The sequence below is a fragment of the Caloenas nicobarica genome, chromosome 33, assembly GCF_036013445.1.
Source record: "Caloenas nicobarica isolate bCalNic1 chromosome 33, bCalNic1.hap1, whole genome shotgun sequence".
NCBI lineage: Eukaryota > Metazoa > Chordata > Aves > Columbiformes > Columbidae > Caloenas > Caloenas nicobarica.
Window position 1 is genome coordinate 1733883 of NC_088277.1, and position 15799 is coordinate 1749681.

The following is a 15799-nucleotide window of genomic DNA, read 5'->3' on the forward strand; positions in this document are numbered from 1 at the left end:
TCTCAGAAGGGAAGGGAAGGGAAGGGGACGCCAGCCCAGTTGTTCTTACATTCGTGTGTTACTGGTCTTGTTGATAATAACCGCCTTCCCAGTTTGGTCAACGTTATGGTCCATGCCGAAGTAGGCAGCTACCCGGTGCAGCAGCATTCTATGGTATGAGGTCATCTGGGGGAACTTCTTAAACTGATTGCTGAGAAGAGAGGAGAAAGCCTCACAATTCAGAAAGCCTTAAAGCAGCCAAAGCTACTCTGACACCAAAAGAGAGATCGAGGCCCAGGATGCCTTAACCAGACCCCGGATCAGCCACTCTCTTCTCCCCTGGGTGCCCAAGCTCCTAAACTGTAAGTCACAAACCTCTTTTTCTTGATGATCACTTACTTGTTATCACTAATAAACTCCAGAATCTCCTGTTCTAACTTTAGTAGCATCATTCTATCCCTGTCAAGAAAAGAAAAATGAAAAAGCCACCTTTAGAGACAGTGAAACGCAGCTTCCTCTGCTTGGTACCCCCCTCCCTGCAACAGAGAAAAATCACAAATACCCAGAGCAAGCAACACTATTAACCAGGCTTCACACATCAGAAATGAACAAAAAAACCCTCTCCATATTTTTTCATGTATAGTAAATTAATTGTCAGACTTTTTTTTCAGTTTCAAGTTGTTGTTTTGCTAACAGTGCTTGGCATTTGGTAATACTGAACCTCTGCTCTGCTGGAAGCTCCACTGGTAGAGACTCCAGCTTTGCTATTCCTCTGCCAGCATTTGGCTTGATTACATTTATTACTTGCAAAGCAGCGATTCCTTTAGAGGTTGGTATTTGACAATCATTTCTAGAAAGGGTTTTAAAGCAATCAAGATTCCTTCCTGCTTGCATTCAAACAAATTACTTTCTATCTTTCTCTCTCTCCGTAATACACAATTACATGTTTTGATTGACTGCAGGACATAAAATTACAGTTGTAGTTTTAGTTTCCACGCCGCCCCAGCTCTAGTAACGCTCTCTGAATTCCAAAAAGTCAAACGCACTTCCAGGTGCTTTCTGTAGTCACCCCTCCTCCCTCCCTTCACTCCATCAGCAAGTTATTTTACCAACTAGGGACCTACCGTGGGTTTTTTTTCAGTGTATTTACTAAAAATTCATGTAAATCTATTCCAGTGGAGTCTGTATATTCCTGGCTGGAATCTGAAACAACAACAGCAGCAGAAGAAAGTAAGAAAACACTGCGGTAGAACAGACTGAAGAGACGCAGGAGGATGATGTCCCCACATTTCTGCCAAAGGAAATTCAGCCTCATTCTCAGCGCCAGCACTTTGTGACAGGAAGAAAAACCCACCTTGTTAGAGAACTGAGCACACTGGGCTCAAGTCCAGTTCCTAGGACCTGCTCTTTCCCTCTTCCCACACCCTTTTTAATTTAAAATTGCAGAAAAAAAGAGTATGTGCCACTGAATCTGCACCCGGGCAGAGGTGCTGTCTGTACCTGGATTTCAGGTTCAATTTGCTCACCAGAGTAAATATGTATCTTTTAGCCATTTCTGTGTCCCAAAAATCATAGAGCAGAAACTTAGCTCACCTCTCTGCAACCTCCCATCTTGCCACCCGCAGCAGGTTTCATAAAATCAAATCTAAACTGAAAAGCAAAAGTCTATACAGCGGGTCTTCTGGGGTTTGCACCTGCACATTTAAAAAGCCACCAGAGAGAACCGTTCTGCTTGCAACAACTGTACCCCCCTGGCCAGCAGAATCCTCAAAGCAGGGAGACAAGACCTGACCTCGAGACAGCATTTTCCTTGGTGCCTTTTCTTTATTCTTGTCTTTTTCTTCTTTCTCAGTCCCATCTTTCGTGGACTTTTCCTCTTCCTTGTCAGAGGGGCAGCTGACGTGCAACTGAATGATGTCCTGGAACAAAACAAACCAGGGTGGTCTGAGTCACTTGGACACTGCCTGGGATCACCGGCATGGCTGGAGATGTTGGCAGCTGAGAAAGGCAGGAGATTCAGGTCTCAGATCTGAGACATTTCATAACAGGCTGTATTCTGAGAGCAGACGAAGCAGCTTCTCTCCCCACCCTCTTCCCAACGAGAAGCCTTTGTGTGCTGGTTTGACAGAAAACGGGTTAATTTTCTTCACGCAGTTAGAAACCTTCCTTTTTCCTAGCTAGCACCCCCATTATTTGGACTCAGTTTGAGAACAAGCAGGTAACAGCCCAGCACAGAGTTAATGGTTTGGATTGCTCTGCTCTGAGAGCCAAGGACACTCTGAGCTCTGCCCACAGGTGGGAGGCAGCGAGGAAGGGGGATGGATGGACAGAGCTGGACTGACACCCAGACTGAGCAATCAGAGTGGTCCAGCCCATTAGCCTCGTGCTAATTATTTAAGAAGAGCTGGGAGTTGGGACCTTTCCGGTTCGGCTCTTCCGATCTCTCTCTCTCTCTCTGGGGGTAACCGGGGAAGTTTCGGTCGGGATGTTTAGTTTGGCCTTTTACCATTTTGCAGAGGCCTCTGGGCCTTTCTGCCTTTTTCCTCTCTTTTCTCTCTCTGGGATCGGCTTTGGGACCAGGTGCCATTTCCTGGGACTGGCTGCTCAGCGTGTTCATGAGGAATTGCCTGGAGTATCTTTTATTTCTATTTTATATATGTATTTACTAGTAGTGTATTAGTATTTTGTTATTTTATTAAACTGTGTTGATCTCAATCCAAGTTTCTCCCTTCCTTTTTGATTCTCTCCCATATTGGGGGGGTGAGTGAGTGAGCGGCTGTGTGGTTGTGTTGCCAGCTCGGGTGAAACCACGACACTTTGGCAGGCTCTGAGGGGACCCCGAGCAGCATTTGTCCCTGTTGAAAACCCACCTTGCCTGGATCACCTCAGAATCAAAGGCATGTGCTTCCCTGCTCAAAGCTGATAAAATGCTGTTAATTTAGGACTCAGGAGTGTCTTGCCTTGGCCAAAGCCCCAGGGGCTTTGTGAAGGCCAAGTGCCATTCCATTTTCAGAGGCATAAGCTTGCACAACTTGAATAGTTGTGGGTGCCTCAAAAGCAGCTCCTAGGGGAAATTCTTGGCTCTCAGAGGCACAAGCCTAGGACAAGACATCGCTTTGAGCAAGATGTGGATTTTCTGGGCTTCCACGCTCCACAGCTTGTCTCATTCTAGGCCTACCTGGGACTCCAGCAACCCATCCACAAAGGGGCTAGATGATTCTTCACATACAGCCAAACTCCTGACCAGTTTAAGCTTCGAATTAGACTGGAGAAGGAAAAGAAAGGGTATAGTTAAGACATCTCGACCAAAACACACACATTTAAGTTAATGCTGCTGTATTACCAAGCCACTCATGACTCGGCTCAGAATGGCCAAAAGGCAAAGGGGACATTGGAGCAGGTCATACCTTGGCTCTTTTTCTGGCATGTCCATGACTTGACGTTCGCCTCTGCGGAAAAAAGAAAGAGAAGGCGAGCAGCTCAATCTGAATGTGCACACTGCGAATGGCATCTGCTGTGTAGAGCAGCGCAACACTGAGCGTGTACGATGACTGAAGAAAATGGAAACACGGGCAAATAGGAAGAGCTGGAGAGCTGTCCTGTTGGGCCCCAGTTGGGCAAAAACCGCTTAAGAAACTTCAGGTGGATTAGACCTAGTTCTTCTGTTTCTGACTATCCTGGTTTCAGCTGGGATGGAGTTAATTTTCTTTCTGGTAGCTGGTCTAGTGCTATGTTTTGGATTTAGTCTGAGAAGAGTGTTGATAATACACTGATGTTTTGGTTGTTGCCCAGTAGTCAAGGACTTTTCAGCTTTCCATGCTCTGCCTGGTGCACAAGGAGCTGGGCAAGAGGTGGAGGTGCACGAAACGCCACTTTAAAGTGGGAAAACAAGAACTCTCCTACCATTTCTGGGACGCGAAGGTGGCTCTGACACAGCGGATCATGAGACACACACAGTGCTGCTCTGATTTAAGAGGCGCTTGGCAAACTACAGTGTGTTTGTAGGAGAGGGCGCAGACCCGCGAGCTGCGGAAGGGACGACTGCTCCCTTACCTGCGATTCCTGGCGCACGCTGACATCCTCCCCCGCGTCCTTCTCCACCTCCTCCTTGCTCGGTGACCTGGATACGTATTTGGTTTTGTTCACAGATTCCTCGACCACCTTTTTTTCAGACTCCTTCATTATTTCCAGAGACTCCTGGGTTGTGTTGCTGTTTGACATCTTCAGCGCCCTACAATGCAGCGATGGGCACCTGCCAGGAGAGGGGACAGAATGGGGTACAAGGGAGTCAGGCCTGGGCACTGGAAAAGACAAGAGGCCTCAAGTTGCGCCAGGGGAGGTTGAGGTTGGATATTAGGACAAAATTCTTCAGGGAAAGGGCTGTGGGGCATTGGAACAGGCTGCCCGGGGCAGTGGTGGAGTCACCATCCCTGGGTGGGTTTAAAAGGCATTTAGACGAGGTTCTCAGGGACATGGTTTAGTGCTGGAGTTGGGTGAGCTTATGGTTGGACTCGATGATCCTGAGGGTCTCTTCCAAACAAAATTATTCTATGATTCTATTCTAAGTTTTTATCCCCAAGCCAAGCACCTCAGTCAAATTTGAGACAGGTAACGCGATCTTTTCTCATCACAGTGCAACGTAACTTCAGCATCACAACAAGTGGAACATAATCAGTTTTCCCTCTCCTCTTCCAGAAAAGACGACTCTGAGCCACTGAACTGACATTTGTAGGCTGCCTCCTCCTGACAAAGCAACAACAGCCCTCCAGGATATTTCCCTTCGCATAAAACTCAGAGAAGATACATGCACCGCTAGTGCTTCTCAATTGTGATGCTTCCGAGAGGTGGTTTCCTTTCGGTATGAATGAATCAGCCCTGCTCCCCCAGGACGGCCGTGGGCCGAGCGAGGGGGTGGCAGACACGAGCTGCCGTGACAGACAGCGGCTTGCGGAGAAAAGTGGAAGCTCATAGGACCTGGTGGGACTGAGCTGTGCCTTGCCAGGGAGATGAAAAGATTGCATAGATGCACCATTAGGGAAAGCGCAAAAAATCTGTGTCAGAAAAGAGCACAACGGAGCAACAGAAGGTAGGTGAGCTGCCACTGGTTTGGGTTTGGGTCTGGAAGCTGGCAAGGTAAATAGGCTGGGAGAGGCGGTGATGGTGTCAGTGATGCACAAGGGGTAGCAAGGGCTGATTTACACCCTGAAGGTGAACACTGAATTCCATCTCTGCCGGCTTCCAGCTACATGTGATCTGCGGCTGCCAAGCCATGCCAACGCAGGCAGCATCTGCTCCCGGTTAGGCAGGGAATATAAGCAACAAACTCCTGCGTCTCCGGTGCGGATGGATCCAGCAGCAAACCTACCGAACACACTCTTCCTGGCCCTGTTTCTCAGAGCACAGACACGCTCCTGCGAGTGAAACGAGGCTGCAAAGGAGACATACGGCAGCTCGGCTGATGGACGCTCCTCTGTTTCAACAGGACAGAGGTACCTGCGGTAGCTCGTCCCACCACGCAGGACAGTTCAGCTGCCTCTCAGTTTTCAGCAGGAAAGGAACCAAGCGTGAGTGGGCTCCGCTTTCTCAGTCCCTGTCCAAGCTGTGACCGCAGGAGCAAGTTTGCAGCTTACAGCCTTCAGGCTTCACAGTTTGCTTCAAAGACAAGCAACTTGACTCGCTTCCCCTCCCCTTGGTTATTAACCAATTCTTCTTTTTTTTTGCTTTCTGAGACTCACTCCAAAAGGCATTCAACAGGGCAGAGGAAAAATCTTACCAGAGACAGCCCAGGTCGTCAGCATTACTGGAACTGAGTTTCCCTACAGAGCCTCGCTGCCAAGAAGAAACCCTGACACAGCCCTAACAGCAGCTTTCTCCATCCTCGGGCTGGTTATAAGATGTAAAGAAAGCACATTTAGAAACAAAACAGCTCCAATCAGAGTTCAAGTGCTCTGAGGACTCAGAAATAAACATCCCAAAGCTGCTGATTCACTGTCAGGCAGGTCAGTCCCCGCTACGTTGCTCTGATGGACAATGAGAGTCAATTCTGAGCACTGGGAGGTTTGCTGGTGCAACTGGTCGTTAAAACCAACAAACCAGCCTGTGAGAGGTGGGGGGGAAAGCAGCGGCCTTTCTCCAGCGTCACTTCACCACTCCGTGCAAGGCTTTAGTATTAGCATCATATATCACTGAGTAAGCACCTCCTGCAAGGTTAAATGATGATGCTCTCACGAACAATTTGCTCATTGGCTTCCACATCACCCAATCAAAACCGCGGCTCCATGGCAACCGGCTCTGTCACCAGGGGCAACCAGCCCAGTTTGGGGGGATGTAGGTTCCCCCTCCTCACTCCCCTTCCCCAGAGCAGCGTCTGCTGGAGAAAAAGGTTTTTCACAGGAAAAAGTGGAGGCGGCACGGTGGGGAGGGTGCTGCAAATTCAAGGCGTTAAAGCCTCCTTGGTTCTCCTGACTAAGCCGGGCGGCGCGGTGCTCCCTCTCCGCACCCAGGGATCTTCAGAGACTTTAGTCTTCTCCTTTTCTGCCAAGGCAGAGCAGCTGGTAAGATTTTTGCCATGTTAAAGCACACCTACCAGATGCAACAAGAGGCTGGAGTGAAGGGCTTCGCTAGTCGGACCAACCAAAGCCACGTGGCTCCTGCAACATCTCCCTCCCAGGCTCTGTTTGGGCTGTTCTGCCTGCACTGGCACTGCTGACGAGGGCGAACCCAGCACCCCATGCAAAGCCTGCAGCCTCAGCTTGAAAGCAAACAGGGAAAGAGCCTTTCGAGCACACTGCTTTCCCTCCTGCTGGAAAACCAGCTCCCTGTGCAAGGTTACAGCTCTAGAGAGAACAAGCACCTGGTTCAGTAAGAAAGCTCTGAAACGTTACTCAAGAACACCCATAAGCTGCGACTGTCTCAGCCAACGAACCAACCTCTCCTCAAGTCTCTCCATTGCTTATTTTTTAGCAGTTGAACAGAGGGGTTTAATTCCTCGCTACCAAAACTTAGCAAAAACAAAGCAACGAGCAAAAAGCAGGAGGCCAGATGTATTTGGCTGCACAGAGCACAGGCTCCCAGTGCTTAGTCATCGCTTCAAATCTTCATCTCCACCCCCACATTGCATCAAAGAGGTGAAACCATGATGCAGATGGAAGGGTCTGACTCCAGGTGGAAAGGGGAGAAATAACCTGGTATGAACAAGGAGATGGGAAACGCTGTTCAGTAGGACAGGTGCAGTCAGCCCCAGTAAACGGCACAACGGCCAGTAGGTGTGTTATGGGAAACATCTGAATTATCACCATGGCAGCAGTTCTCAGTTGTGCAGTACATGCATGGATTTCATTATGCAGAACATTTCAAACCACGGGATAATTTCAAGGGGAAGAAAAAAACCCAAACCAACCGGTTATTTTGTTACCTCCCTCAATCAATGCAAGCACTAAAATCAGGATAAGTGTCGACTTGCTATTACTGTACTCCAAGACTGTGACACAACCGGTGGCAGGGCTGCCAAAATCATCTTCACGTGACACACAGGAATCCAATGTGCCAGAACGATAAAGGCGCGTTGGCATCTGAGGAAAGAGAGAATCAAAAAGACACAGCGTGCTTCGCCCGTGGGCTTCAAAAAGCCAAACTTCAATAGCCTGACATTTCCACCCGGATGCAACTCGGGGGTTTGTTTCTATCCAGAACGCTGCTGTCACAGTCCACTGCACCATCACCGAGTCAGCTGAGGAATTCAGGGGCTCACAACCAAAGGAAAACACCGAAAGGATAAAGGAGTGTGTTGGTTTTTTTCCCTATGCATGAAAACTGCTGGTTGGGTGGAGCAGCGGCAAGAAGAGTTGCCATACGCCTGATGGGGAAACTTCAATGGAGAGCTGACGGATGTGTTCGGAGATGGTTTCTCTGAGGGTCCCCTAGGCAGAAGGGTGGGATAAGAAAAGAGAAGCGTGAGATGAGAATCTCCCCGTCAGAAAGTTCCCTTCTCCGTTTCACACTGTTTTTCCCTCTCCCCATCGCGAGCTATTCCTGTCCTCATCCCAAGACCGGGGAACTGCTCCCGTGACGTCAAAGCGGTTTCCCAGCAACAATTAACGAGGGTTGGCCACCACAGGGGTTTCCTCAAAAGCGAGCGAGGAATTATCCACCTACTTTCCACAGTGTCAAGATTCAATAGGGCAGCATTGAGCAGGAACCTCTGTTAACCCTTCCGCGCTCGGAGGAAAACCCGGCGCTGTTCCCGCTGACACGTGTCCTCATTCTTTCAGAGAACCCCAGGCAGAATTCCTTCCACCTCACCCCATCCATAACGAAATAACCACCGCAGGTAGGAGACATCTGCAGATAGGGAGGTGGCAACCAGGCTCAGGAAAAATGCACAACGTTAGAAATAGTTCTCAGCCTCTCACTGGTACCTTTCTGTTGTGCCTGTGCCAGTCGGGAGCATGAGCACAAATATTAAAAAGCGGAGAGAGCAAGAGACCCCCAGCCCAGCTCACTATTCCCGACCCTCGAACTTCACTAATCAGACCCAAAGCATTCCAGCTCCTCCTTGGGAAGAAGGAAAAGAGTCGGGCTGCTCCCTATATCCACATCTCTGTTTCCAAGGCTGATGCTCCTTCTCCTGCCGCGCTGGCAGAGGACACTGAGCCGCTTGACGCCGAGGGGTGCGCAGCAAATACAAGACACCGGGGCCGTTTTCCAGGCGGGATCCAGAAATTGGTTTGATCGTTAAACAAAGGGGGAGCGATGATTAAAAGCAAAAAAATCAGCTCCATCTTTCGGCTGCTGAAGTGCTCACCGTCCACTGCAGCTGCTGTTTGCAGATTCTCAAGCCACAGGTGATGCTTCCAGTTTAAATAAGCATTTTAAAGACACGAAGGAAAGGGAAAAACAGGTCTGATGCACCTGAAGGAAGATCCTGCAGCATTGTAACTGTACCTCCAGCCCAAGAAACCCAGCTCCTGGCACTGAATCCCAAATGAACGGAGCATCACTTTCAGTATCTTGATTTTTAGGCAGGACTGGATGATTAACATGTGTGGGAAGGAGGTGAAGGCTATCTAAACTCCTGATTCCACCAAACCCAAACCAAACTCAGCGATGGGTTTAAAATAATTTAAAAATGGGGTTAATATACCCGTGGACACAAATACAGTCCTACAGAACACCGAATTGCGCGAGGTAACCTGGAAACATCATATGGCCCATAGCCAATTAACCAGCCAACATTTCTTATCAACCAGCCAGCTTTGATCAAGTAAATCCTTTAAAGTATAACCCGGCAGAGGAGCGGGAAGTATTTTGTCTCTGCAAAATGAACAGAAACTACGCAGCGGCACAGACAGCAGGGTAAGAGACAAGGAGAACCCCTGAGACCGTCATGGGGAACTCCTTAATGACACGGCTGCTTATCGGGGATTCCCCCGGCTCCTGTGGGTGCGACTCCAGCATCGCGAAACGAGGGAAAAACACAATCTCAAGTCTTGAATGGGATCCCAGAGCCACATATTCATTTCAGCACTGCACCATTTTAAATTAACCCCATCAAGCAGCTGTCGCTTACCGGTAATGAATGGTGGCAGGTCCACCATCCCCAAAACACTCACTTGCATTTATACCTACACTGTATTTTGCACAGTGGGGACATGGGGAGAGGAAGTCTCTGGTCAATCCTTCTCAAGCCAAAAATAATTGAAGATCCTTTCTAAAAATAAACTCACCGTGGCGGTTTTGCGCTCTCGGCAGGTCATCTGTTCCCCAGCCTCAACGCGGACCTCATTGTCACGACCGGTTTGCGAGGAATTTTGCCAAAACCATCTCGCTTCTTCGGAGCCTCCGCCAGCTCTCCACCCTGAATGAAACGCGAGCGGTCTTCGCTGCTGCCGCTCCGGCGAGCTAATTGCTCCGACAAGCGGCTCAGAAGCAAAGCAGAACCCAGCTGTTCGGAGGGATGTCACAGAGAGCTCTGCCAATAGCCACATGCGCACCCCCCTCCTGCTCTCATTCAAACACTTCCATGGAACTGCCTCCACACGGCCCTGAAAAGGCTTTAAAGACACAGCCCCCTTTCCCTGCCAGGCACGGGAGCAACTGGATTCAGGGCAGGAGCAAAGAAGAGATGCCGAAGCATCACAGCATCTTCCAGAAGATGGACCACGCTTTGCAGAACGCCCCACCTGTGCCCAGGTAGGTCACGGGCAGCCTCGCGTCATGCCGGTCACCGTTGCTGTGATGTTTCCAAGGGGTCCGTTTGTTAATGGTTTCATCGTTTGTTTTTTTTTTTTTTCTTGCTCATTTATTAGTGATGAAATGCTGACAGACGCACGAAACAAGAAATGCAAATTACAGAATCATAGAATTCTTTCTTGAGTGGTGTAGGATGATATGGGTTTCATTCACCGTAGAATCATTTTGGCTGGAAGAGACCTTCAGGATCATCCAACTCCAGCACTAACCCATGTCCCTCAGAACCTCGTCTAAATGTCTTTTAAACCCCTCCAGGGATGGTGACTCCACCACTGCCCTGGGCAGCCTGTTCCAATGCCCGACAACCCTTTCCAGGAAGAATCCTTTCCTAATATCCAATCTAAACCTCCCCTGGCGCAACTTGAGGCCGTTTCCTCTTGTTTTATGACTTGGGAGCAGAGACCAACCCCCCTCCATGCTCCAAGCTCCTTTCAGGCAGTTGTAGACAAGTGTCTGTCCAAGGAAACGGAACCATGATCTCCACGCCGTTTAAGAAACAGCCCCTGCTGTCTGAGCGGTGCCAGCCAGTTTCTACCCTTTTTAACTCATTATTTCGTGTTTGTTCATTCCCAGCACCCAGGCAGGCCCCTGAGCTTCAAACCTGGAGTTCTGAGCCCCGAAGAAGCTCCAGCAGGTACTTTACAAACAAAGAAGTAACAGAGTTCAAGCCCAGGAGCAGCGCTCCAACGTGCCTTGCCCAGACCAAGGATCTTTGCTCCACAGAGCCTTAAAATCTCAAAAAACCCCTAGTGGAACTAGCAGTGTTCTGCTGCATTTCAATGTGATCAATAAGGAGAGTCACTGGCAGGCTGTACTCTGTGTAAGCAACATTTAATGAAGGAACGTTGTTTTGACAAAACGGAGGAGCTGGTGCCCGACCCCAGTGCGGGGGGCACCGAGAGACATCAGGCTATGGATCCTTAATGTAAAATAAAGTCTCTTCAAACTAATCCCGGAATGCAAACCGATATCTGTATTTACAAGTTAATCTAGGGGGAAGGGCAGCCAAAGAGCCAGGGACCCATATTTTAAATAGATCGATAAGGGGAAGGGTATTGCTAGAATTAGATGAATGAGATGGGTAAACTGAGGCAGGGTCGGGTGGTCTGTAAACCCCGAAGTACCAACCACTGGGGAACAGGGGAGGGAATTTGCGGCCGGGATTTGGGGGGGATATAAGGGGGGGGGGTTGCCCTATTCTATATGCCCACCTTTAGGTAGAACACCCAGTCTTGCAAAATCGTTATTAAAATATGCTTTGCTGAGAGATCCTGCCTGGGCCTATTCTATTGGCAAGATGATTGTTTCCTAGACTCTGGAGCCTGGCAGTGGCAAGATTAGTTCTATAAAAAGAAGGAACTTAGGATGCTGTTCTTCCCTTCTACCAGATCTTCCCGTTTGCAAAGCAGCCCAGCTTAAGCATGCAAGAATATACCACGGGCTTAGGACCCTCTGCTGAAACCCCACTGTCAGTTCCCACCATCGATGCTAAAGCAGAACGAAAAGCAGCTCCGCGCCGTTTGCTCGGGTACCGCGTGTGTGCACGCAGTGAAACCGGGTCAGGGAAAGCCGGGCATGGAAAAGATGCAGCAGCTCCAGGTGTTGTCTGTGCTCAGGTTTGCGGGGAAGCTGCCCGTGCCCAACATCAGAACATCGCGGAGCAAACAAAGCTTGGAGTCCGCTTCAGTCTCTGACACCGTCTTCTCTTCCGCACATGCCCGCACATACGTGCGCGGAGCTGCAAGGCTGGAGTCAGTCTCCAGGCAGTAATAAAACATTTTTATTTTATTTTTTAAAAAGGGACCTTCCCTTCGAATCTGGCTCAGCTGAGGGTGCGTTATCATGGCAACCATCCCCTCCCTGTCTGCCCCAGCAAGGAAAGTATTAAACGCACAGAGATGCAAAAGATCCTGTGCTAGCACAGGTTACAACCAAAGCCCATCGTCCCCTCCAGCCCCTCTCGGAGCCGAGGCCGGCGCGATTTGACATGAACCAAATCTGTCAATGGCTCAAGACAGACACGTGGGCAGTAATGAGCGGTGGAAAAAAATGTAGCGCGCTCCATTCAGCTCCAAACGCTGATAAATAATTCAGGAAGAGAAATGCCGCAATACAGAGCGCAGCGCGGTTTAAAAATAGAACATGCGCTGATGCCAGAGGAATGGGGAAAAAAATCAAGAGAGAGGTGGCATGAACTAAAGCATGTGTGTCAACAAACCGGGCAGCTTGTGGATGCTGCAGCAACCCAGCTCTGCAAATTGAGCCCAGCAGATGTTTATCTGTTTACCCTCTAAATTGGGAATCCAAAACAATTATTATTATTATGAACACGGCAACCAGGGCTACCCCTCCTGGATCAGAGCCCTGCGGCGAAGCGCGTGCCCACAAAAAGAGAAAGAGGCTGTGGAGCCAGCGGTGGGTGGGAAGACGCGGGGACTTCGGATCAGAGACGTTCAGCTCGGAGAACTTAGTTGGCACAATCTGTTTTCTGTTGGGGGGTGAAGGTGGAACGAGCGCCAGCTGTTTCTAATGGGAAAATTAAAGCCTTTTTCTCTATCCAGCTGTTCTCTTCTAAATCCAGTTACCTTAAATTCAGGCACTTTCACTCATCATTCGTAACATGAGTCGCTGGCAAACTGTCCCACCATCTCTATCCCACAAAATAGACAAAAATATATGAATATACTATACAAAGATCACCACCCTGTTAGGCAACAACATACTGTTCTCTCCGCATTCCACTGCCTTTCTTGCAGTAAAAACTGCATGTTAAAAACCAAACAAACATTTTGCTAACCAAAAATATTCAACTGTCTGAAGAAGTCTGCAACGTCGGTGTAACCTGTATTTTTGTAGTGGTAACTCAGACATGGCAGAAGTGATGGAAATAAGTTTAGAAAGGTCATTACGGATCCAAAAGTTCCTCCTTTCAGCTGTAGAGCCCCACACGTTTCATATCTACTATGAATTACGAAGCAGCCTTGGTCCCAGTTTATCCCAGTTTGCCATTGGGATGCTCTGAAGAAAAAGATGGTCTTTGCAGAACCTGGGAAAAAATACTTGGCCAGATGGCTGCTTTTCTCCCCTCCTCACAGTTTCAAAAAATAACCCCAGAAAGACACAAATCTCTCCCTGCTCCCTTGTGAAGAAGAACGACACCAGTTTCCCAAGTACTTGCCAGATAGGAAACCGCCGCTAAGAAGAAAATACAGTAAATTTTTGATAAGGAAAATTAAAATGCTATTAGGTACAGTTAATTCAAAACCTAATAAATGTATACACAGAAGCAGCTTTCCATAAATATTTTGGGATTTCCCCCCTCCAGCCAGCTGCTATTTCTGGAAAGCATGTCATGGTACCGTACATTATTAAAGGAAGATGGAATGGAAGGAGTCCAACCACTGACTTGGGACTTCAGAATCTTATATACATTATCAGACTTGCAGTTATAAAAAGAATAAATCTCTCAATGGCATCAGAATCTCTAATTTCAGAGTTTTGTACATTTAAAATATTGAAAAGCTTGTGATGGGCACCTGAAGTAAATCCCATTTACAATGGACTTTCACATATTAAAAAGCCATTTATGCCTCTGCCCCTTGCTTGTTCAAGGTCACAAGGGGTGGCAACTTTTCCTCCCACCCTCCCTGCACCCCAAATGGAGAATTTTCCTGGAAAAAAAGCCTTCCGATAAGTGACCAGACCAAAGAGAACCTATGAATGCTCCCGCTAGTGGCAAGACAGAACCATGACATCAATCCTTAGCGCAGAACCCGGCCACTAGACATCGATCGTTAGGAAGAACAGTTCATTTCTTCGCGTCGTTATGTCGGTACAACCCCCAGCACAGAGTCACTTATGGGGCAGAGGTTTCGTTATCCGGGGAGCTCGTTCCCACAGGCAGCAGCTGTATCAGACTGAGCACATTTGTACCGATAAAAGCCCCAACATCAGGCAACAGGGCAGAATTGCTTTCCCTGTACCAGCACAAAGCCACGCTGCTTACGCTGCAAAAACCCCATCAACACATCACGTGCGAAAGTTGAGGTTTTTGCCAGTTTTGGGGGAGCTGAAGCTTCCCAAAAGAGGAGATACAGAAAACACCTTCTGTAATAAAGCGGCTCTTGTGTCTAAACTCAGCTCAGGAGAAATCAGTTTCTCAAAGCAAAGGATGTCAAAGCAATAGAAAAATTTTAAAACTTCATTAAAAAAATCCGAGCGAGCTGCTATAAAGAGTAGACTGCATCTGCCCACACTCGATAATCATCGCTGAAATTCACTGGAGGCAGCAGTGACTCAGCCTGCGGTACAGAGACAGCTTGTGCTCCCACTACATAATGAAACCGGGCTCGATACAAAACCATAAATCCGCATGCGCCCCGTTGACAACAGACATGCCGGGGAATCCCGGCGCTGACAGACACAGAGTCATCAGCCCTTCCTCTTGCTGCTGCCCACGCTCGGGCACAAAAACATCTCCGCAGCAGCACATCTCACCTTGGCTTCAATCCGGGACGCAGGTCGTGTCGTTCTGGGTTTACTAGAGCTCAGAAATCAAGAGAACGTTCAAGAAAAGATGGAGGAGAGCGTGGTTTATTTGAAGGAGGAGGGGAGCTAACTCTGGTTCTCCACTACATCCCACTATCCTTTCAAATGTCACCTCCAGCTCTTAAAAAAGAAAAGAAATTCTAACAAATTCGCATGTTGCACAGGATGCAAGAGGCCACAGTCTGCTGTAAAATGCACCGTGTTCTGGCGAGCTGGGCGGCCAGATTTAGAAGCATCTGCTTCTTCCAGCTCAATGACTGCAGATCCTACCCCAAACCAGCAACAAACAACAAAACACCCAAGAAGAAATCTGACAGAACTAATTAGTTCCTTTAATTGCACTCTGCTGAATGGACTACCAGCCTAGAGCCTTGACCCTCACAGGTCAGACGGCTGCAGCTCAAAGCAGCATTTGACCGCATTATATATCTCTGAATGGAAACGAATACAGAATATAACTTCTCGGTTTTGATCCTAGGAAGGTCGAAGCAAACAAAGCTACCAAGACTCTGCCACAGAGGAGGGTGATGCTGCAAACCATTGTCCGACATTGTTAAATCAAGCCAGGTTTTGTTCCGTTCGTGCAATACACGTTGCTCAAACTGTCCCTCAGAAACCACTCAGCAAAAACTGCGATGCCTGGTAACTAAGGGGTCAAGTGGCTCCGTAATGTCCTCATCTCTAGGGCACCAGTCCCCGTTCACAAGCAGGCGGAGCAATAAGGGAATGGCCCATATCCAAGTGATGTTTCCCCTTCGCAACTGGCAGGAGTTGATTTGGGAGCCTTAAGCCAGCTCCTCAAAAGCCGGGTGGCCATCTCCAGCAAAGCATCACCATTGAGAGCAACCTGTTGAAACCCATCCTCACCTGTGCAATCCCTGCAGCAGGGGATCACTATCCAGAGGCCCCCTCTCCCACCTGTTGCTCTCCCTCCTCGGCCTCTCACAAGTGCAAACTGTGCTGGAAACACCGGGCCAGCTCTTGTGGCAGCCGGGCTGAAGCACGCCGAGGGGATTTCTAC

The 15799-nt window shown here is 48.7% G+C and overlaps 1 protein-coding gene across 4 annotated transcripts in view; it reads right to left on the reverse strand.

Moving 5' to 3' along the window:
* Positions 1-15799, reverse strand: part of R3HDM2 (R3H domain containing 2) — a 31677-nt gene that overhangs the window by 15297 nt on the left and 581 nt on the right. For all 4 annotated transcript variants that reach the window (XM_065654294.1, XM_065654293.1, XM_065654292.1 and 1 more), the window contains exons 2-8: positions 4033-4231; positions 3387-3428; positions 3158-3244; positions 1772-1898; positions 1104-1182; positions 379-438; positions 50-190 (exon numbers count right to left, since the gene is read on the reverse strand). In XM_065654294.1, coding sequence (XP_065510366.1) covers positions 50-190; positions 379-438; positions 1104-1182; positions 1772-1898; positions 3158-3244; positions 3387-3428; positions 4033-4200 — 704 coding nt within the window. In that variant the 5' untranslated portion in view covers positions 4201-4231. The remainder of the gene's footprint in view (positions 1-49; positions 191-378; positions 439-1103; positions 1183-1771; positions 1899-3157; positions 3245-3386; positions 3429-4032; positions 4232-15799) is intronic.